This window comes from Pteropus alecto, unplaced genomic scaffold (assembly GCF_000325575.1).
Source record: "Pteropus alecto unplaced genomic scaffold, ASM32557v1 scaffold22, whole genome shotgun sequence".
NCBI classification, from domain to species: domain Eukaryota; kingdom Metazoa; phylum Chordata; class Mammalia; order Chiroptera; family Pteropodidae; genus Pteropus; species Pteropus alecto.
The window spans coordinates 2,061,221-2,084,086 of record NW_006434839.1 but is presented as its reverse complement, the minus strand read 5'-3'; the positions used below and the strand labels follow the sequence as shown (position 1 = coordinate 2,084,086).

The following is a 22,866-nucleotide window of genomic DNA, read 5'->3' as shown; positions in this document are numbered from 1 at the left end:
ATGTGTGCTCCAGGGTGAGCCCTTGGCTATCTCTGTGAGGGGCAGTCTCTGCCCAGTCAGCAAGGCCACAAATGCTGGAGTGTCAAAAATAGAGAAAATTAAAACATGTAGTTAATACAGTTGGCCTGCGGATGAATACATGCCAAAGAGAAAACTACAGCATCTAAGAAAACCCAGTTAGAACAGCCTTGAAAACATGATGCTAAAGTGGAAGAAGCCAATCACAGAAGATCACATATTATATGATTCCGTTTATATGAAATGTCCAGAATAGGCGAGTCCACAGGTACAGGATGTAAATCAGTAGTTGCCAAAAGCTGGGTTGAGAAGAGAATGGAGAATGACTGCTGATAGGTATGGGGTTTCTTTTGGGGGCGATGAAAATGTTCTACAATTAGATAGTAGTGATAGGTGCACTAAAACCATCACGCACTTTAATTGGGTGACTTCTACGGTACATGTAAATTACATCTCAATAAAGTTATTATTTGTTTTTTAATAAAGAGAGATATTCAATGCAATCACAAACAAGACATCAGTAGAAGAGAAATATCACCACCGCTTATTCTCAGATCTCTGATCTCTCAGATGTTAAAGCTAGAGATAAGGATGGACGTAAGAGCTCCAAATTAACCCAACAAACAAGAGTCACTTGTGATGGTTGAGCAGGTGAATAATACCACAGAAATACTGTTTAACAAGATTATTCTCAGAGCTGGGCATGGGGCAGACAGGAGCAGGGCAAGACCGGAAGGAGAAACACCGGAAATAAGGCTGTTGTGACTAGTTTAGGTAAAGGAAGTGGCTCAGAAATCAAAATGAGAGAAGAATTGGAAATGCAAGAAAGAAAGAATCAGCAGCACTTGGAGGGTGAATACAAAGGTGAAGGGGAAATGATCCTGAGCCTGGGGGACAGGCTCTCTTGAACTGTCAGATGGTGTTGCCACTGACAGTTAAAGAGAAACCAGAAAGTGTGCGAATTATAGCAAAGTCAAGGAGTCATGACTGATAAGGAGTCCACTGATAAGAGAGAACTATTTAATGAATATGAATCTAAATATGCCTTGATGCCAAAGGTCACTCAAAAACATTTCAAACAGCTTACTAAACAAAGACCACTATGGGTAGTAGTAGGTTTGCAGGGGCTGGGGTAAAAAAAATGAGCTATATTAAATTGGGCTGACAGCAGGATATCCTAGGGATCTCCAGGCAATTTAAGATTGGAAAACGGGTAACAAATTGAGGCTAGAGAGAAACATTTGGTAGTCATCTGTAGGTTTTGGAGAAGTATGAAAGTTGAACTTTCTGAAGGAAGCACTGGAACTAGAACAGAGAAAATTAAACATTAACTAAGTTCCACCTTCCACTTACCAGGCACTCCGTGTGGGTTTTTTTCAAAGTAATCTTGACTTCCTAAAGTTTTATAGACCAGGTGAAGACAAGGCTGAAAATAGAGTATGAACGGAGTCTCAGGAACATAGAAGATAAAAGAAAAATTGTCTAGAGCATTTTCTTGGGATTGAGGATGAGTAGAAAAGGGGAAATCAAATTGGAGAGAAAAGTAGAGTTCAAAGAACGAGAAGGTAGTCAACAACTCAACACTAAAGAACAGGACTCCCAGATTTGATCAGGAATCAATAGTTGGGGGAACAGTTTCAATACAAATTTAAGATTGGAAGCCGAAAAAGCTGAAAAGGGGAGATGGAAGTTGCCTTCGAATATGCCAAGAGAAAAATATACATCTTTGTTCCTTTAGAAGGAAGAATTAGGACCAATGGAAGAAATTATAAGATTTCCATTTGGTAGGAGTGTAAATTTTCTAACAATTAGAGCTATTCCACAATGCAATGGCCTCACAAGAGAGAGTGTGTTCAGTCTCTAGAAGAGTCCATTTCCAAGTGCAGGTCCACATCATGACTGGCTGTAACCATGACACAAAGGAATTCATACAGTGGGCAGGAAGAAGAACAGGCTCCCTTTAGCTCTAACTGCCTTAATTCAAACCTAGAGTCCAGATTAGTGAATAGTTGGTGAAAAAAAAAAAGAGAGAGAGATTTTTCATGGGTAGACCATCCAGATTTGCTTGGTAGACCACTGGGTTCTTATGGGTAGACCATTTGGATTTGCTGAGTAGGCCATCTGGGTTTATATGGGTAGACCAACCAAGTGTGCATGGGTAGACCATCTGAGTTTACATGTGTAGACCATCCGGGTTTGCATCAGGAGACCATCAGGGTTTACGTGTGTAGACCATCAGAGTTTGCTGGGTAGACCATCCGGGTTTGCTGGGTAGACCATCCGGGTTTGCATGCATAGACCATCCAGGTTTGCATGCATAGACCATCAGTGTTTGCTGGGTAGACCATCAGGGTTTGTTGGGTAGACCATCCGGGTTTGCAGGGTAGACCATCTGGGTTTGCATGCGTAGACCATCCGGGTTTGCTGGGTAGACCATCCGGGTTTGCTGGGTAGACCATCCGGGTTTGCTGGGTAGACCATCCGGGTTTGCTGGGTAGACCATCCGGGTTTGCTGGGTAGACCATCCATTTGGAGAATTTGTTCACTATTCATGGTAGAACGAATGCTAGCAGCAAGGCATGGAGGGGATGGTTGAAGGTCTCAATTGAGAGACTTGCAGAGTTTTAAGACTAAAAATGAAATAAAATAACATAAAATAATAAAATAATATAAAAATAAAATTTTAAAAAGCTGGAGGGAAAGGTGGAGAGAAACTAACCAAAGGGAATGGGACTTAGAGTGAAGTTAATTCCTCTGAGAGACAGAGAACTGTCCAAGTGGAGAAAATACAGGTAACCTTGATCTTTCAGTAAAACAGGCTGTCATTAGCCCCGACAGGAGGCTGGGGGTTGGGGGTACTGAGAACTTCAGAGAGAGTAACTAGCCAGCAGGATTTTAAAACAAACAGATATAAAGTAATAATAAAATAAAGAACATGTGGCACTTTCTGGTGCTGAAAAGTACAGGGCAGGCAAAGTCTTTGGAACTTTGTCTCCCCCTGCTGAGTCCAGAAGTACCAGCGCCAGAGATATGCAAAAGGCCAAACCGTGAGCTGATTCTTTGGCAGGGAGAGCAGGGGGTGTAGAAGGAGAAAAAACATAAATAGTGATATAAAAGTCTCCTTGTCTATTAGAACCACCACAATCCTGCAGCATAAAATGAGCTGGTAAGAAGGTACGCAGGCTGTGCCGAAGCCAAAGGGCAGGTGGACGTGGGAAGGGGGACAGCAATGTGTCGTTCCTATGGGACACTCTTGTCAGTCTTTTCTCTAAAAGGTTCTTCTCTAAACTGACCGCTCCCTTTATCCAGAGGCTGTTTCAACAGGCAACAAATAAATGATGGCCAGGAGTGCGGGTTGTATTCGGGGGGCTTGGGACTTGTTTTAACTTGATGAGGGACTTCCCTTCAGTCATGACACAGGTTTTTTCTCAAAAGTTCTGTTAAATGGCAATCTGGATGATCATGCAGCATTTACAGTCCCTCCAAGAGCTTGTTCACAGTATCATCTTCCATGTGAACACAGCTACTCGTGCAAACAATGATAAAACCTATGCCACGACTGTGAGGCACCTGGGGAAGGTCTGCTGCTTCACCTGCAGCTCCAGCCACCTGGCTCCAGAGCGGCAGTTCCGTCTCATACAGATAGATCCATTAACATCTTCATTCTACGAAACAAAGGCAAGTCGTGTATGCTATTCTTTAGGGACTATTTCTTATGGGAATCAAGTGCAAAACTGTTAGCTTCCTGAAACTTTCTATGGTGAAGTTAGGAAAACAAAATGCTAAATAAATAAGCAAATGCACACACCTGCACACACACACACAGTCAAGCTATGGTATCCTGATGTCACTCTTTAGGGCTTTATAACTATTCAACAAAACAAAGGCCTTTGAAGTCCTTGGATGTAAGGTTTTTACCTAAGCACAATGACTCCATTAAAATCCACACAAAAGGGTAGCCCTTTATCAGCATTTCACTGATGATGAAGTTATGAGATGACAACTTCTTTATAATAAAAGGGATATGAGATAGTTTCAAGTGATTTTGCTACTTTTTATTTAATTTCTAACAGGGCAAAAAGAAATTATTTCTTTAATCAGAGGGCAATAGCAGGCAGCGAAAAGCTGGCCGATGGCATTTTAGAAGCAAGACTCTCATTCGGAGGGAATGGAGCATTCATTAGAAAGAAGCGGAAGAGCAGGGACCAGAGGCAGAGCTGGCTAAGGTGGGCACAGGAAGTAATCACATCTCCACTATCGAGGGGCCCAGAAGGAGGAAAGAGATGACGATGCAAGAGTTTGTCAGGAGGCAGAATCCTCCTGAGCCTCAGTCAGAAGGACCAGAAAAAAGAGAGAAGAGGTGTTTTTTTCAAAGGGCAAAGCTAGAGCAGAAGGCACTGCAGAGAGGCTAAGGTGTGGGGGCCAGCCAGCTCCGACCGGTCTGGAGCACTTGGTCAAGTGGCAGGTGTGGGGCTGGAGGCAGTTTTCACACAAAGCCTCACGGCGTCTGACAGGTCTGCTCACCCTCCTGGACTCTGGCCCCCGAAAAAGAGAAGAGCAATGGCACAATTTATAGCTTGGAAGTAAGCCTGGGACAAGATTAACTGAAAAGAGAAAAGGCCACATGGCATAATGAAAAAAAGATTGGAGTTAAGTCAAAAGGTCTGGGTTGTGACTTAGTCCTGGTTCTGTCACTTACTAGATTGTGTGACCCTGGACAGACCACTTATCCTCTCTGAGCCTGTCTCACATCTAAGGAGCAGAACCACATGCCCTGCCTACCTTATGAAGATGTGAATGGGATAAAGATAGTGAATAGGACAGCACTTGTTAAACTGGTGTGCCCATATGAAGTATTACATTATGACAAGGAAAAAAACACACCACTGGCTGCTCGGGCACAGCATTCCCTTTCAAGTATTAGGGTGTGCGTGCGTGCGTGCATGCGTGCGTGCGTAATACTTACGTGTAACTTTGTTACGTATAACTTACATTATTACATATGTTATATGTAATAACACACATATATAACCACAAGTGATTTGGACCATCTACGTTCACATATATAAACATCAGTATTTCATATTTAATCTTATTTATTCTGGATATATACTGAAACGAACTTGGTCACCAGAAATGATCAGGACATTTAAGAAAAAGGAAAAAGAAGATGACCCTGAATCTAAAAGTACAAGAAGCCACATGGGAAGGTCAATCTGCTGTCTTGATTAAACGTCTGTTGCGTCCTTGGATGCTCACGATTTAACTGAGGAAATGACAACTTAGCCAGAAACAACCAGAGAAGAAAGTAAAGCAGTAAAATCGGTCAGCCTGGGGCAGATTGTGTGGTCTACCTAGAACAGCTCTAGAAGTGTAAAGGGGAAGAGCATTCGGGGCAGGGTAATCAGGAAAACTCCAGGGAGGTGGAGCACCAGGGGGCTGAGAGAGATGAACAGAGTCCGAATGGCAGCAGAAGGAAGCAGGACAGTCAAGGTAAAATCGTGCAGTGGGGATAAAAATAACAGTTTGACGCAGAGAGTTTCAAACAAGATGAACCCAAAGAGGCCCAAACCAAGGCACATCATAATTAAAATGCCGAAGGTTAAAGACAAAGAGAGAATCGTAAAAGCAAGAGAAAAGCAATTAGTTACCTACAAGGGAGCTCCCATAAGACTGTCAGTTGATTTATTTCTCAATGGAAACTTTGCAGGCCAGAAAGGACTGGCATGAAATAGTCAAAGTGATGAAAAGCAAGGACCTACGACCAAGATTACTTTACCCGGCAAAGCTATCACTTAGAATTGAAGGAAAGATAAAGAGCTTCCCAGACAAGAAAAAGCAGTTTGGTTCATCACCACTGAACCAGGATTACAAGAAATGTTAAAGGGACTTAAGAAGAAAAAAAAAGGATCAAAAATATTAATAATAAAATGGCAATAATCACATACCTATCAGTACTTAAAATGTAAATGGATTAACTGATCCAATCAAAAGACACAGGGTGGCTGAATGGAGGAGAAAACAAGACTCATATATATGCTGCCTACAAGAAACTCACTTCAGATCAAGAGACACAGATTAAAAATAGAGATGGAAAAAGATATTTCACGCAAATAGCAATTTTAAAAAAAAAGCTGGAGTAGCAATACTTATATTAGACAAAATAGATTTCAAAACAAAAGGCAAAGAAGGACATTTCATGTATAATAGCCAAGGTATGGAAGCAACCTAAATGTCCTGTCCATCGACTGATGATTAGATAAAGACGTGGTACATTATACAATGGAGTATTACTCAGCCATAAAAAAGAATGAAATTACGATTTGCAACAATATGGATGGATCTAGAGGGTAATATGCTAAGTAGGGTAATATAATAAGTCAGACAGAGAAAGACAACTACCATATGATTTCACTTCTACGTGGGATCTAAAGAACAATATAAATCACCAAACAAAACGAAAACACTCATAGATACAGAGAACAAACTGATGGTAATCAGATGGGGGGAGGGGTTGGGGGCTGGTGAAGAAAGGTGAAGGGATTAAGAAGTACGAATTGGTAGTTACAAAATAGTCACCAGGATGTAAAACATAGCACAGGAAATATAGTAATATTGTAATTATACTGTAACAACTAAGAATAGTGCCAGGTGAGTACTAATCAGGGGGATCACTTTGTGAAATACATAAATGTCTAATAGCTATGCTGTATACCTGAAATTAATATAAAATAATACCTAAAGAACAATATAAATCACCAAACAAAACAAAAACACTCATAGGTAATTGAAAAAAAATAAAATTTTTTTTGAAAAAAAATTGGAAAATTGAAAAAAAATAAAATATTTTCAATAAAATAAACAAAATAAAGATAGCAGCCTGAACGACATGGCATTTGTACTGGAGCAAGAAGCTCCCCGTTCACTGGAGCGCAGCTCTCTGGGAAAGCTGACAGCTCTACGAAGAGCCTGAGAGGATGATGCGCTCAGGCCGGACAGCCACATATGCGGGCCATTTACCCCAGGAGGCGGCGCCGCGTTATGCGAGGTGAAGGGTCGCTGGTGGGGTCGGGGAGACACAGCCTGCTTTGCCCACCCTCCGCTCTCCCATTTTCCTTCTACCTTTTCTAACATGATCAACATTTACTCAGCACCAACCATGCAAGGAACGAGGCACTGGACAAGGAGAGCAAACACTCTCCCTGCGGAGCGAGACGTAAACATAGGTACGACAGAGACAGCTAACACCAAATGAGTGATACTGGCATTGCTACCGAAGAAAGGTAAGACGGTGGGGAGCCAGAAAGGCTGGCTGAGAAAGGTTTCTTGGACTAGATGGTGCTTGGCCAAGGCTTGAAGGAAAATTAAGATTCAGAAAGTTGCGAGTTAAAAACGGGTGTTACAGACCAGTGTGAATCAAGACAAGGTACCATGTGAACATACTGAACGGTACTCAACTCTACACTTAAAACGGTGAAGACGGTAAATTTTACGGTGTGTGTATTTTATCACACACACACACACACAATTTAAACAACATAAAAAACAGGCGCTTCCTAAAAATTCATTTTAAAAGATGGCATATAGACATATTGCCGTTTGTAGCAGAAGCTGATCAGTCTGATTTTGTAGAAGGTTCGTGCAGAGGTGATGGGAGATGCAGTGAAGAAGCCCGGCCAGCCTTTCGAGCGCCCACTGTCTCACCTTCCTGGGGCTGCGATGCCCGTGTTAGTCATTTGGGGTTGGCTCTTTCTGCCGCACCTACGTTTCTGTCCCGCGCCCCAGGGAGAGTGTCGCTCTTTTTCTCCAGCGCCTTGTTCCCGGCATGGTTGGTGCTGAGTCAGTGTTGATGTTGGAAAGTAGACTGAAGCTGGACTGTGCAAAACCTCATGCCAGTGGCACCTGATTCTTTCAGCAAAGGTGTCAACTTTGTGGTCCAAGGATGGGCTTCGAGTGTTGGGACGTGAACACCCTGTCATTAATTTCAAATGTTTGTTCATGTGTATTTTGATCCAGGGAGAGAGTAAACAGCTTTCAGAGTCTCAAAAGGGTTTATAACTTAGAAAACTTGAAAACCATTCAGGTAAGCAATTGGCAGAGTGGTCTGTGTGGGGATGGCTTGGGGTTGAGGTTACATATTATTTCCCTGGAGACTCGCTGTTAACTATATACCAGACGGTATTTGACGAGCTGATGCCACACCTCTCCTTAGTGGTTTCTTAGTCACTAAGTATTTAACAGAGCTCTTGGTAGTTTATAAGAACAGCTAGCTCAGCAGAGAAAGTTGGTGACACCTACTGTAGAAAAGAAAGTAGCAGAGGGTGAGCAGAGAACAGAACCCAGTAAAAGAGATAAGAGGTAAGGGGATTGATTCAATCGGTTAAAATGCCATAGAAGCCAGAGGAAAAAAGTCCAAGTAAGATGAAGTAGCTACCAGGGTCACGTACAACAGAAGGATTAAGAAAGATAAGGAATATCAAAAAAAAAAGATCTCCAAATTCTACGACCTTCAGACGCCTGGTTTCTGTCAGGTGATGAAGAGGTCAGAGGTTAAGGACAAGGTGTCCAAACTGGGACACTTGAAGAGCATCGGAAAGTGCTGTGATAATGACGTCAGAACATCGGGCATAAAGGGCTGTCCTGGGCAGACGGATGTAGTCTGTCACCTACCTGGGGAGGAAGTTAGTAAGCAGTGCAGCCAGGAAGACAGAAGAGACCAACTCAAAGGATTTGGTTATGAAAAGATAAACAGGACATGAGTCAGAAGAACTGGGAGAGGTGAGGCTTTATGAGTTAATACTCAGATGGCGGGGGAGGCGGGGAGGACTTCTGGAGGTTTTACAGAAGGGAAGGAGTGGATGAGAGCGTCTCGTATCTTCCATCTCACTGAACGTCGAGATGCACGCCAAGGGCCCTCAGGCATTCTTGCATCAGTACTGTGGGACTCTCGTCCTCCAGGAGGCAGGAAGGGACAGAATAAGCAGGAAGCGGGAGGGGCCTTTCTTCCTCTGAAACTGTACCAAAGGAGAAAAGAAAACACGACAAGAAAAGACAGGCCAGGGTACTTTATTTCAACCTAGTGGGCATCAGAGACGGAGCTGTCAAAGAAGGCATTTCATTTCCAAATTAGCCTCGCAGTGGCCTTTTCTTCAAGGGGAAAAAATCAGTAAGAAAGTAACCCCTTAGGCGTTCTTTAAAACTAATTCCTATGTAGACTGTCAGAACTACAGCAATAAGAAGTATATCGACAGAGCAATATATAATTTCATTCAGGGCTGAGCAATTGTTTTATTTATAATTTCATTTCAGGTACAGCTAGGGGGCTATCGAGAGGTCAGGCTTAAACTGGGTAAGAAAACCATGGTGGGTGTTGGGATGCAAAGTTGAGACCACACTGACTATCTGGGGTCAGAGGAAAATCTCTCAGTTAAATAATCCAAACGGGGCTCATCTACAGACAATTCTGAAATTACAATGAGGCTCCTCATCCAAACTCAGCACGCTCTCACACAGAAAAGACGGCTTTCTCAGAACGGAAGAGAAGCGGGGCCAGCCAGCACCCAGAATGGGAGCTGTGCGACCTGGCAGCGCTGTGGGCCGGCGGAGGGTCACCAGGGAACGCTCGATAGCAGGAAACGGCAAGGTGTGAATCACTTTCCAAAACGCGGAGCTCAGCGTAGACATTTAAATAACCAGACGGACAGATATTTATTATAAAAGTCAGTTTATTTTCCCTTCCTGTGTTTCAGATTTTCCCTTTTTGTCAGTAATGAGCAATTAAGTGATTAGAAGTCTGCTTGATTAAATAATATGAACAGGTTCACAAACACGCCACATTTCAGAGTATAAAAACAGGAGGTTGAAAAATATTCCCTAATCCAATGTAAATTAGGCAGTCCTCAAAATTGCACATTTTCCCCCTAGTTTGCTTACATAATTTAAAATATATGTACAAAACGACCTTAAAATATAGATAATTAGTACAGAATTCATAGCCTCGAAGACACATACTCTACCAACTTCTAAAGAAGACATACCTAGATACCTCTCGGGCCCTAGTAATCCATTAACGTGGTTCGATGTCACACACCTAATGCCTACTAGGATGAAAGGTCCTTCCTTTCTTCTCAAATTCTAGTCTTCTGCTGAGGTAATTCAAGAAACCCGGTTGTGACACAAACCAATCCTCTGAAAAAAAGGCTGCAGAGATTAGCTTCCTAGTGGATCCTAAAGGCCCCAGACAGCACATCTGGGATGGAGTACTTCAGTCGTGGATTATATGTTGGAATGTTCATGATGACTGATGGATCTCATGGTCCTTGAAAGGATGACTAAGTACTTCCAGGAGTCAGAGATAATTCTGAATGAAGATGGAGGAGAACAAGTTGACAATAATTTGAAGATATTTCTGCTTCTGGAGCTGACTTTAGCTAGGACACAGAGTGACTAAGCCAACCAGCACGTGGTATGATTGGTCCCACCACAGTTCACACTAACATTCTTGGTCCAAGGCAGGCTTATGCTTGATCCAGCTTGAGCACTTTTATCAGGATTTGGTGCTTCAAAGATGAGCCACTCTCTGCAAATGCATTACCAAAACAAAATGCAGCAAGCCTTTCTATTTGTGGAGCCTGTCCTTGACATAAGCATGCATGACTCCCTCATGGTCACTCAGCTCTCCAGGCTGGAGAACAAGGGTCCAAGTCCAACATAGCATTTAAGGTTAAAGGGACAAACCTCGACAGGCCAAACAGAGACACTGGCAGAGTCACAGGCCATTCGTACAATCATGAAACGACAATAAAAATCATCAGCGGTAATTTCTGTAGTGTAGCAAAACAGCCCGGCCTTCACACTGGTCAGCATCTCAGGTGGCTAAGACTGTTGAAAGAGGCTGGGCGATCTGAGGTCATGTTGGCGCTCTTAAGACAACCCCAAAATAGGATGAATTAAAAGCGCTAATAGTCCTGATGTGTCTCCTATTAATCTCATTCTTCCGTGGGCACTAGTCACTCACTCAGTATGTGGGCTTGTCGTCTTTGCACAAGGGAGTGTATTTCCCTCACTAATAATGGTGAAATAAACAAAATTGTACAACTTGTCTGTGAAGAGAAAAAAGGCATTAAATGTGCAGTCGCAATTTAATTAATTCTGTTGGAACATCATGTTTTGAAAACAATAATGAATTTGGACAATTACATTCATTTTGACTTCGTACAAAGATAATGCTCATCTTCAGTGAATTAGACAATGATTCTGAAAATTACAGTTAATATTACAAAATACTTACTGTTACATTATAGTCTCAAAAAAAAATAAAGAACTATGTTACACAAATTAAATAATTCACTAGCGGTGGAACAGAAAATTGATTACAATTTCTAGTATGATCGTAATAGGTTTTCATCAGGAGATAGTTCCCCCAACTTAGCACGACGTCAGAAGTGGAACAGTCACATGATTCAGTCTTTAGAAGCTAGGAGGCAGTTAGGCAGAAGGCTCCTTTGTGACAGCAGAGGACAGAAGCCTGAAGGCCGCACCAGGGCACTCCAGGTGCCGAACTAGCCCATGACTCCTTGAGCAAGACAGCAGTGTCTGGCCTTGGGATGACTGAGGCTGCCTCTAATTAGGATGCCCTAGATTTAGGGACAGGACCCTGAATGCATCCCCTGGTGGATAAAGCTGTCACCAGACTCTTTCGAGTCGAGTCTTGAGCACCACCTCACCAATCATATGAAAGAGTATGTCACATGCTTATTCAACAGAGAGCATTTTAAAAGCACAAGGCCTTATTTTATATTGCCTATTTCCCAGAAAGTACAAAATTCCAGCCAAGACTATTTTCTCAAGAGACTCAAGGTTCATTTTAGAACCTGCACACCCCAGTGTTAATTACAGCCATGCTTCTTTTTTAACCCTACGTGCTTTTGGCGTACACTGTAATTTCCTTCAGAATTCCCAAATTATATTTAGCAGATACAGAATACCCCGGAAGAGCACACTGATTAATAGTTGGTAATACTTTAAATAAGTCCCTTGTCATTTTTTCTGTCATTATAAATGACAATACTCATTAGACTCAGGTCAAGGGCAAATAAAGGCCCTTCCCCTCCTTGAAGAAAGAATGTGTCTTTTAGACTAAATGTTACTTTTCACAAAAGGGTCTTTAACGGCAATCAGCAATTTTGCTGGCTTAAGGAGTGATTTAAGTAAATGCTTTCAACTAAATTAATAAGAAAATCTACTAGTTAAAAAAAGGTGGGGGAGGGGGGAAGGGGGAGGGAAGCACACACTTACCATGAGAATGAAAAAGTAGAAAACCCACATCCATCCTAAGTTGTCCTGGATCAAAGACACTAAATACTAAAAGGGAGAAAAAGAAATTACAATATAATCTTTTACAAATTAATAAAATGAAGTAGCTAAACAGCAGACTAAACATGGCCCTTCTAGAAAATAAGGGAGTTAGGGTTTGTATAATGTTTTGCAGTTTACAAAGCTCTATCACATACATGTTCCTACTTAAGCTTTATTAATGGCCTTCATTTTGTAAGCTGGCAGAGTCCAAATACAAAAACTGCGTAGCAGAAGACATCGGTCCAGAAGGCTTGTTTCTATTCACTTTGCTATTAAGAGAGGAAGATGCACATACTCAAGTCACTGCCATTTACTCATTCTTTCTTCCAAGGAAAGGTACTATAACTGATGCTTTCAAACAGTTTGTCTTTTAAGTATACCACTTACTTTTCAATTATGCTGTTTGCCTCTAGGGTTACTAAGTGACTTTAACATCCTACAGCATATTCTTTTACTTTACTTTCAATTACTGAAAAAGATCTAATAGCACTTAAGTCATTTTCTTTTATTATGGTAAAATATGTAACATAAAATTTGCTATTTTAACCATTTTTCAGTGTACAACTCGGCAGCATCAAATACATTCACAGTGTTGCACAACCATCACCACCCTCTATTTCCAAAATTTTTCATCACCCCAAACAGAACCTCTGTACCCATTACTAACTCCCCTTCTCCCCTCTCTCCAGCCTCTGGAAACCTCAAATCTGCTTCCTAACTCTGAGTTTGCCTGTTCTAGATGTATCACATGCTAAGTGGAATCACATATATGTGTCTTTTTGTACCTTGGCTTATTTCATTTAGCATGTTTTAAGGTCCAACCATGCTGTACTATGTACCGAAGCGTCGTTCCTTTTCACGGCCGAGTATTATTCCATTGTATAGAGACACCACCTTTTGTTTGACCATTTATCTACTGATGGACGCTTGAGTTTTTTCCACCTTTTGGCTACTACGAATAATGCCACAATGAACAGTGGCTTAAAAGTATCTGTATATATTTGTCATGACAATTTGTTCCTGTTTTCTTCTAAAAGTTTTATAGTTTTAGCTCTTAAAGTTAGGTGTTTAATCCATTTGGAGTTAATTTTTATGCACGGTGTAAGGTAAGGGTCCAAATTCATTCTTTTACATGTGTACATCCATTTTTCCCAGCACCACTGGTGTAGAAAACATTATTTCCCCAGTGACTGGTCTTGGCATCCTTGTCAAAAAACAATTAACCATAAATGCGAGAGTTTAAGCATGTTCTTTGATTACATTACTAGTGAAATTCAAAAGCGGAAGAAATTAAAGCAGAGCAATTGAGTGATTTAGCCTAGAACATATGGAAAGCAAAAAAGCAGAGGTCTAGCCACACAATAAAGGGAGCAGAGTGGCCTTCCAAACTCTGACTGCCACTTTATCTTCCTTTGAAACAGCTTCACTGTTATATAATTTACATAAGTTCACCCACTTAAAGTATACAACTCGGTGGTTTTTAGTATACTCAGAGTTGCGTGACTATCATAATCTAATCTTAGACCATTTTCATCGTCCTCCAAAGAAACCTTGTACCCACGACTAGTCACTCTCCAGAGCCACCCAAACCTGGGCAACCACTAACCTAATTTCTTCCCCTATAAATCTGCCTTTCTGGAGACCTCGCATGAATGAAATCACACGCACCGCATGGTCTTTGTAACTGGCTTCTTTCGCTTAGCATGGTATTTTTGAGGTTATTGCATCTATCGATCCTTCCTTCCTCTTCAACTGCCAAATAATACTCCATTATGTGAATATCCATTTTATTTATCCCTTCATCAATTGACGGGCATTCAGACTGTTCTGAATAATCCGGTTATGAACATTTGTGTACAAGTGTTTATGTGGACATTTGTTCTCATTTCTCTTAGGTAGATGCTGCAATTTAATCTTATGGAGCTCCTGCTATTTGTCAAAAACATACAAAGCACTGGGAACATGAAGATGAAGAAAACATCGAGAGTTCATGTTCTCAAGGAATGCAGAGTCCGGTACAGTGGACAAATAAACCGGTAAACGTGACACACTGTGAAAAGTGTTCTATGAGAGGTTTGCGCCGACTGCTATGGAAACCAGGAGGAAAACAACCTCTTTTCCTTGGGAAATCGAAGAGAGGTGGGAGGAACAAAGTTATTCAGGGTGAGTGAAGGGCTTGGCTGGGGGACAAGGCTGATAAGAGCTTTTGATATCGAGTCACCAAGTTTAAGGTTTCACACCTCAGACAACAGGAAGCCAGAGGAGGTCTCAAGCTTCATCCCCAGGACGGCCTGTGGCACTGGAGACCCCAGGCTTTACCTCAGCGAGTCTGTAGGAAGCTTAGTGGCCTGCACTTTAATGGCCATCCCAGATGACTCTGATATGAGATGTTCATAAACTGCCACTTAAGACATAGTTGTAGGAAGCTGAGAAAGCGACTCAGAACAGCTGCAGAGTCCATGGAAACTTCTGGTGGAGATCCAGGTGACGAGTGTCAACGCGTGTGTGTGTTTGGTAGGGTTTACGTGTCAGGGGTGGGATAATGAGAAGCATGTGTCTCATGGCGCCCAGAGTGGGCCAAGTTCAGGCTGGGAAGCAGGGCGTGGTGGGCTGGGACTGAAGGGTCTGATGAGGTGTTAGCTTATTTCCAGACAGGAAGAATCGGGAAGTAAAAGTGGAAAGAAGAAACTAAAAAATGTAGAGGGACCTTCCATGGGAGGTCATATTGCTGGACCTCAGAGAAGACTGAAAACCCCCAGGCTTGCAGTGTAGTGTACTACAGCACAAGACTGCCACCTACTGCGGCCCAGCAGGCAGGTGTAAATCCTTCCCCCGGTGAAGGACTGCTTGACACTCAATTTCGACCCCTCTCCTGCTCTCTCACCTGGCCCACCGCAGCTCCAATGCTCCCAGTTCCGTCAACAATGCCTGTGACCGTCGCCAAAGCCTCACTGCTCCCTTGGACCAGATCCTGGCGACCCAGGTCCGCAGAAATAGCAGAGCTAATCATGTTAGAAGGTCCACCAATAAAAAATCCTGAAGTCATAAACAGAACAGGTTTTTATTAAAACACTATTCGTAACACCACTTGGAATCTATCGAATACGACAAACTCTTATCCCACAATTTTAATCAGTATGTTGGAGAGACACCAAAAAAGGGAAAAAATAACCAGTGGAAATGGAAATTCTCCCAGATAGGACCATCTTCAAACTAGCTACCATCCACTTTTCTGAAATCCCTTCTGGAACTACGTGACAGTCTGGTATATTTTACAGAAACCAGAGATATAGAAAACACAGTGAACACACAGACTCTCTCATCCTGTGAAGTGTGAATTCATTAATAACTAATTATACTAGCTTGTCAAATTCTATTATGGTAGAGGTGCATCACAGAGCATTTGACTACCAAATTCGACCAAATAAATCAGAAAAGAGAGGGAAGAGAAAAAGCTATTTAAACGGTGCAGGTGGCTCTTTCTATCTGCCACCGATCTCGGGGAGGCCGTCCAAGGACCGAGCAGGAGTTGGCCCGTTTGAATCTGTTTGCAGGGCTGGAATCAGCTCCATGAGCCTCGTGGAGCACGAGCAGCTCTCACTATGCTGAGTGTGATCTGAAGTTTAAAAATAAGGTTATATCTATAACATGGTCCTTAACTGCACTCAATTGTTTCATCTGGGGCTGAAGTGACGAAATACTGACCGATTCCAACACAGGAGGGAAAACTAGCTATACGGGACTTTTTAAAAGCTGGTGAACTGGCTTCCAATGTGACAGCTTCTGAAGCCACTTTCAGAAGTGACGTGAGAAGCTGGGACAGCAATCAAAAGTGTTAGGAAATCTCTGTCAAAAGGGACTGATTCTGTAACGACAGGGCTGAGGAGGTCACATAAGAGCAGAGAAACAGAATTTGGAGGAGGCATCTTTCCTTTCACTATTTCAGGTCTCTGTACTTGAGGTTTTAGTATAACTCGAACTGAGGAAGAAATCAGTTTCCTTTTTCCTTTTTCCTTATAGAGGAAATAGCACAATGAAACGGAGCCAGATGCATACCTGTAACAGCCATCAGAAGTGCGTTAATGGACTTATCATTTGGAGAACCTGGAGGAAAGACAGAAACAGCACGCTGACTTTAAAAGCCCACTACATGTGCCTCCACCGAACAGTACACAAAGATCTGGATCTCTGTGACCTCACAGATCACACCTCGGGACAACAAAGGGATGCGACTCTTTCACGGCCTCCTCTAACTTTTATTTGTAATGTCTGCCTCTTGCTGGTGCTCAAGCTAATGAGACTTCCAAAAGCTACAGAAAAACTCTACTCCCATCTCATCTGAAGGGACATATACCAAACCTACTAATTAGCATCTTTCCTCTTTTGAAACCTTTTCCCTTTTATTGTTTTATTGGCTCTAATGCGGTCCCTCTGGAGCCTACCCTCAAACAAAGCATACACACTCCCAAGCAAGCTTTTAAACAAACCAGCAGAGCAGAAGAGATGCCAGTTTCCTCCCTGACACAAATGAAACGATATGATGATACTTCCACCAGGCTGCTACAGGACAATACAAAGGTCCCCTATCATGCCTTTGTAGCTGATCTCAAGGATCTCCCCTGGGTTGACCACTGACACGGGGCTGACACGGGGCAAATAAATGCCTTAGTCTTAAAAAATCAGGAAAACAATTTAATTGCAAGGGAATACTCACGACTATATCCAACGAGGGAGCCAATTGCCAGAAGCAGGCTTAGAGCTAAAACTGGTGCTCTCTTCTGTAATACGTCAGAGATGAAGCCTTGCAGAGTTCCCCCTTTAAGCACAAAGGGCACATCATAATCAATCCTTTATAATTTAGCACGGTTTCCTGAAACCTGCTCATCATCACATACCCTCTACCTGCTACATCGGTCCTAACGTTGGTCTATCCAAAAAGATGGCTACTCTCCTCAAGTGTTTCCTCCATAATTTCCTTTTAGGAAGATTACCTGACTGTTAATCATCGTGATGTCTGACTGGAACAAGACGCCACAAACCAGATGCCAAATTAAGGAAAAAGGAAGAATCATTGAAACCACCCACTGTCCCTTACTGTTTTCCCTTCTCAAACCAGCTATGGAGGCTTTTTCTGATTTTTCTTTCTATTTATAAATATGATTAATTAAGGACATGCCTCACAGGCTATTTGTAGCAACCAATAAAAAGTTCACTAAAATTAAATGCAGCAATTATGGTTTAGAAATAACTAACAGGTCAGGATGTTTAAAAAAAGGTGATGTGACTCTTTCAAGCAACATGGTTACGTCTAGATACAGTCGCATTTTGCGTTCTAGGGGCTATGGGATTCTGACAGATCCTCTTCGCACAGTAGGACACAGAAGTATGGTCAGGTCTAAAGGCGACAAGCTCACCTTTGGCTCTCGATCTAAGAATAGGGCAGACAAGTTCAAATACGATAATAGTACATCACCTAGGGATACACTGAGTGCTTTCATGAGCTCAGGGCAGTTTAGTCTTACCACAATTCTAAATGTAAACATTACAGAAAGGGTATTAAAGTGTTGTCATAGCCATATAAGTCACACCCACTAAAATGCATTCTGTGTCTTATTTAAAAGTCTCTCACTTCCTGTTTATAATTCCAGCTATAACAAAAAGTCGCTATTAAAATCTGCTATGTATAAAGCAATTGCAAAATACTCACGATCCCTGCTATTATTCCTGCCTTTATGATCTGACAATCTATACACTAAACCAGTATCCTCCCTTTGGCTGAGGGTGGTGGCAAAGGTGAAAGGTAGATAAAATGAACACATTCCAATTCTAACTCGAATCTCTGACATACGACTAGCTCTAGAACTAAGGTATTACTGAAAGAGTACTAAAGGATTACAGTAAAAGACATCAAAGAGGTAAACATCCCAAGACAAAAGAACTGATCCATCAACAAAGGACTGAGAAAAAAGAGCCCCATAAATCACAGGGCTGCCGTAGGCTGTTTTTCCTACGAACTTTATTTTTTATTTAAGCGTTTGGCTGTTTACTGGCAGGACAGTTTAGGAAAAATGCTTGTGGAATAAGTAATAAAACATTAAATGATGCCAGATTTCACAACCCAGTAAAAGATGACGAGTGACTAACTCTTTATTATAGAAAAAGATGCATCACGGACATTACCTATAATTCCTCCAACATCGTACCAAATGGACAGCTTGTCGGCGTCAGCCTCCTTCCACCCGAAGTTGTTACTCAGGTAAAAAGGCAACCAGAAGAAGAAGGAGTAATTGACTAACTTCAAGCAGGCATAGGCCACAGAGTACTACGAGGAGGACAGTCAACAGTCAATAAAGAGCAAACAGCACAGCATGACCACAATTTTTAATGTAATTCAAAAGCAAAACAAAATAGAGGAGTTTGGGACAAACATTAGTACCTGATTGTAAAATTAAACATTTCTACATATTCCCGTTTGCCTGACTCTACCCCGTCTCCCTCTTTCCTTTACCCCCATTAGCTTCTAGAAAGGCGTGTACAGCAGGTCTTTGGGATAGAAAACACACAGGCCCATTTCCTAACTGTCTTCAGTTTCGCCTCCTTTCAGTTCTCTGGTAGAAGCAAACCAGTGTTCTGAACCTATAAGGCAGGGCACACAGTCGTATTTCTTTCTTTAGACACAGACAGAAAATATTCGTGCCACTACCTAGCATTAACCATTAGCAAATGAATCCAGTCAACGTCACGGCTTTTAGCGCAAGCAACCAAACTATTTCGGTCCTTCTACTTCCTGCAAAGTTAATATTGTGAACGATGGAGGACAAAAGGACTAAACCAGAGTTTCAAGATCTAAGAAAAGCATCGAGATTAAAACTACTTTCAGATTATAGCTGCCAAAAGCTTTACATTCCCACGTCCAGCGGAAACACAAAGAGTACCTCTGGTGAGTCAAAAATGAAAGAACACGGTTGTCACGGGCCTTGTGCCTCTACTTGGAGGAATGAAAGTTGCAGCTGCCTTGAGACGGCAGTGGCGCTAAGACTCCTACATTCAACACATTATTACCAGGAAATCCTGACATTTAGCATCAAAGGAAAAAGGGGAGGAACAGAGAGACTGACTTCAAAGGGTGTCTGACGAGTATATTCTTCTCCCTGGAGCTGCCAGTTATTCCCTAGGTATCACTTGTTTTCCAACAGCCTCCCTGGCCGGGCAGCAGCCAGCCCCCTGGAGAGCCGAGTCCCCACCATGAGTGCATTTCGTCCAGACAGCCTGCTACAAAGACAAAGGAACTGACCAGATTTCCTCAACACCGCTGCCCATGCCAGGGAACAATAGAGCTTGCGAAACGCCAAGGAATAGCAAAAGATTCCATATTTAGTCACAACAAATTTAAGTTCTGTCTCGGAAATTAAACTATTACCGGCAGAGTATTTGAATAACCAGTTAAAAAATACTAATCATTAGCATAAGAACAGGCCTGAAGGAACTCACATTTCCCTTGTATTACATATCATCTTTTGGTTAAAGAATTGTGGGAACTTATAACTCAGACTTAACTGTCTGCAAATGTTAGTTCTCTTGGTTAGCTTGGGGGCGCAGGCAGAAGGGAACTGACAAGTATGAAATACGACATCCTGCAGATTCTGAATCTAGCTCAGGGGTTACATACAGAAAAAGCACCACTAAACAATAAACGAAAACAGGTGCGTGTTCACAATACAATAACCCAACGTCCTAGACCCCAGGGAAGACTGGCACACTTTCTATTCCACGGGGCGGGGAACTGAGACACAAGGACGGGCTGAGTGACTTACCCCAGGCCTCACAGAGAGTTAGTGGGTAAGCTGGACACATAACCTAGGCCTCTTAACTTCCACTCGCGTGCTAGAGCGCCAGAAACATCAAGACAGAAAAACTGCAGAAGGGATTTAGTTTAGACGTTAGCATGTTCTCCTGACTGTAAAGGTTGTGGAAACACTGGAATGCGTTACCAGGAAATAGCGTGGAGTATTCTGCTCTGGACCTTTTAATAAAAGGGCAAACATCGTTTCCTCCCAGATTAAGAATATCGGCAAATAAAACTCATTCGAAACCTTCTCGGGCAGCATGTAATTCTATAATACTGCAACAGGCCAAAAAATACATATTTAAAAATAGCAACTATGTCTTCTTACCCAAAGGCTGTCAGGGCCAGCAAACTAGGGCTCGGGGCCAAATCGTGCCGTGCCCATTCATTCATGTTGTCCCCGCTTTCTTTTGCCCTAGAGTTAAGTAGTTGTGGCAGAGACTGTACGCCCCCCATGCCCACCCAAAGCTAAAAACATCTACTATCTGGCCCTTCACAGAAAAGCTGTGCCGACTCCTGCATTAGATATCAGATAAAATTTCAAGGGGTACCGATATGAAAATAAGCCGAGGGGCATATCCAATATTCTTCTGAATATATATTTCTAAAATAAAGTATCAAAGATGCTTTATCTCAGGCAGAGTTAATCTCCAGGCTACAGTATGTCTCTGGCTGTGGTAAGATTTGGACGACCCTTACCGGTACAACTCCAGGAAGGCAACAAGCCTGATAAAAGCTTATTGCCTTGACTTGGGCGACGGTACTGCCTTCTTGAACTGAATAATTAGGCTCATACTCATCTTCATTTTCAGCACCACTAATTAATGGCCTGTGTGAGTCTTCTTCAAAATTTTCTTCTGCCTCAACACCTGAGAGACCTAAAACAACAGTAACAGCCACCATTTATAAAGTGCCTTCTAGGTGCCTGGCATTGTGCTAAGTGCTCTGCGTGTTATCGTTACGTATAGGGTCAATATTATTTTTATTTCCATTTTATAGAAGCAGCGACAAGGTTCAGTGGCCAAGGTCAGCTAAAGTCAATTAAGGTCACATGGCAACAAACCCAAGACACTAATTCTACTTTATCTGGCTTCAAAGCAATGCTTCCTCAACTAAATCACACACTCTCTTATATACAAAAAAAAAAAAAAAAAAATCCATTTTACTCTATGAAACTGACATGTCTCTTTAATATTCAAAGGATAGAACTGTACATCTATTTGCTTCTGTGGCTGCGCTTGTACATAATGCGTTTAACCACAGATAAGTTTCACACTAAATTATTTTCGTGAAGAGAAAGAAGTGCCTGTCTCAAGAAATGAAATTAGAAACACACCCATGCTAATTTCTAACAGTGTCTCTATTATAAAACTCATTTCCAAACAATGAGCTTTCCTTGGATCTATAAAAGGTGAGCCTTGGTCCCCCCAAACATTTGCAGCTGTGCCAGGTTTAGCTGGACACAGGACACAGACAGCAATACTGCTCCTTAATTCCCTGAAAGCAGCTCACGGTTCTCCTACGAAAAAAGAAACTGGCTGTCCTGGCCTCAAGATTCTCTTCGCCCATAACAGTAAGACGTTCTGAATAGACAAGACAGCTTGTCCTCACCAATTTCTTCTGGTGACACCAGGAGTCCAAAGAAGATGACGATGCCACCAGCAAACTGCACCGCTGCCGTCACCAGAAAGGCGTACTGGAGGAGAGAGGGAAGGTACTTCTTACACATCGGGGACACTCCTTAGAGGCACACATGGGGGAGGTGGGGGGCGAGGGACGGGGCGAGAAGGGCTGGGACGCTGTGAAGAAAATGAGTGCCGAGGGCTTAGCCTGCGCCAGGTACTGCGCTGTGTTCTACTGCTGTGTCCTCGTTAATCTTCCCAATCATTCTGTGAAGCTCAGAGAGAACTGTGAGGTCCCCTGCACACTGAGTGGTACTATTACAATTGTGAAATCAGGGCTACCCCCAAAAACCTCATTCTTTGCACCGCACAGCCTCCCATGAGACACAGTATCTGCACTCGAAGATATTTTACCCAGTCGAGGGGTTTAAACAACAAACAAAATAATAACACGAGACGGCATGTAACTAAACACATGTCCTAGCAAGAAACGTGTGTAGGAATTTAGAAGAAGGAAACGGCTGAAGAGGCTGAAGCAGCTACACAGTGCTTGAAGGAAGAGCTGAAAATCAAAGCGATTGACCATCTTTCCAGGTAGAACGGAAGCAAAAGCACAGGGTGGAGATGAGCGCGAAAGCCATGTTCACGGTCGAGGCGGAGGGCTTCTGCTAGATGACAGGGAACATAAAACTGATTTGGAAAAGTGGTATCACGGCTAAAGACTCTCAAAAGCCAGGCTGTGTAGCTGAATCGTCTCGCAGAGAACGGAGCCTGACGTGGCTAGACAGTCTATATTTTTGAACAAGTAGGAGATGTGTAGTAAGAGCTCTCGCTCCCAGCCCTTCTCCCCGTCCACTCAAGCCTCATTTTCCCAACATATAACCATTGTTATTTCACTTTTCCTTGCCAGAGATTGCTTTAGAAACACACGAGCCAATACAAATATGTACTCTTTACTTCTTCCCCCATTTTACACAAATGGAGTCATTCAGTACACACCGTTTCACACCCTTGCTTTCTTCA

At 42.4% G+C, this 22,866-nt stretch overlaps 1 protein-coding gene across 5 annotated transcripts in view; it reads right to left on the bottom strand.

Annotated features, from left to right (window-relative positions):
- Window positions 1-9,725: 9,725 nt before the first annotated feature.
- SLC37A3 (solute carrier family 37 member 3) overlaps window positions 9,726-22,866 on the bottom strand; it is a 36,496-nt gene continuing 23,355 nt past the window's right edge. For 4 of the 5 annotated variants that reach the window (XM_006910477.3, XM_025045917.1, XM_025045916.1 and 1 more), the window contains 8 exons: window positions 21,833-21,917; window positions 20,921-21,099; window positions 18,556-18,697; window positions 17,090-17,191; window positions 16,432-16,479; window positions 15,260-15,411; window positions 12,316-12,381; window positions 9,726-11,120 (listed from right to left, as the gene is read on the bottom strand). In XM_006910477.3, coding sequence (XP_006910539.1) covers window positions 11,028-11,120; window positions 12,316-12,381; window positions 15,260-15,411; window positions 16,432-16,479; window positions 17,090-17,191; window positions 18,556-18,697; window positions 20,921-21,099; window positions 21,833-21,917 — 867 coding nt within the window. In that variant the 3' untranslated portion in view covers window positions 9,726-11,027. The remainder of the gene's footprint in view (window positions 11,121-12,315; window positions 12,382-15,259; window positions 15,412-16,431; window positions 16,480-17,089; window positions 17,192-18,555; window positions 18,698-20,920; window positions 21,100-21,832; window positions 21,918-22,866) is intronic. The other variant, XM_025045919.1, reaches the window with a different exon arrangement.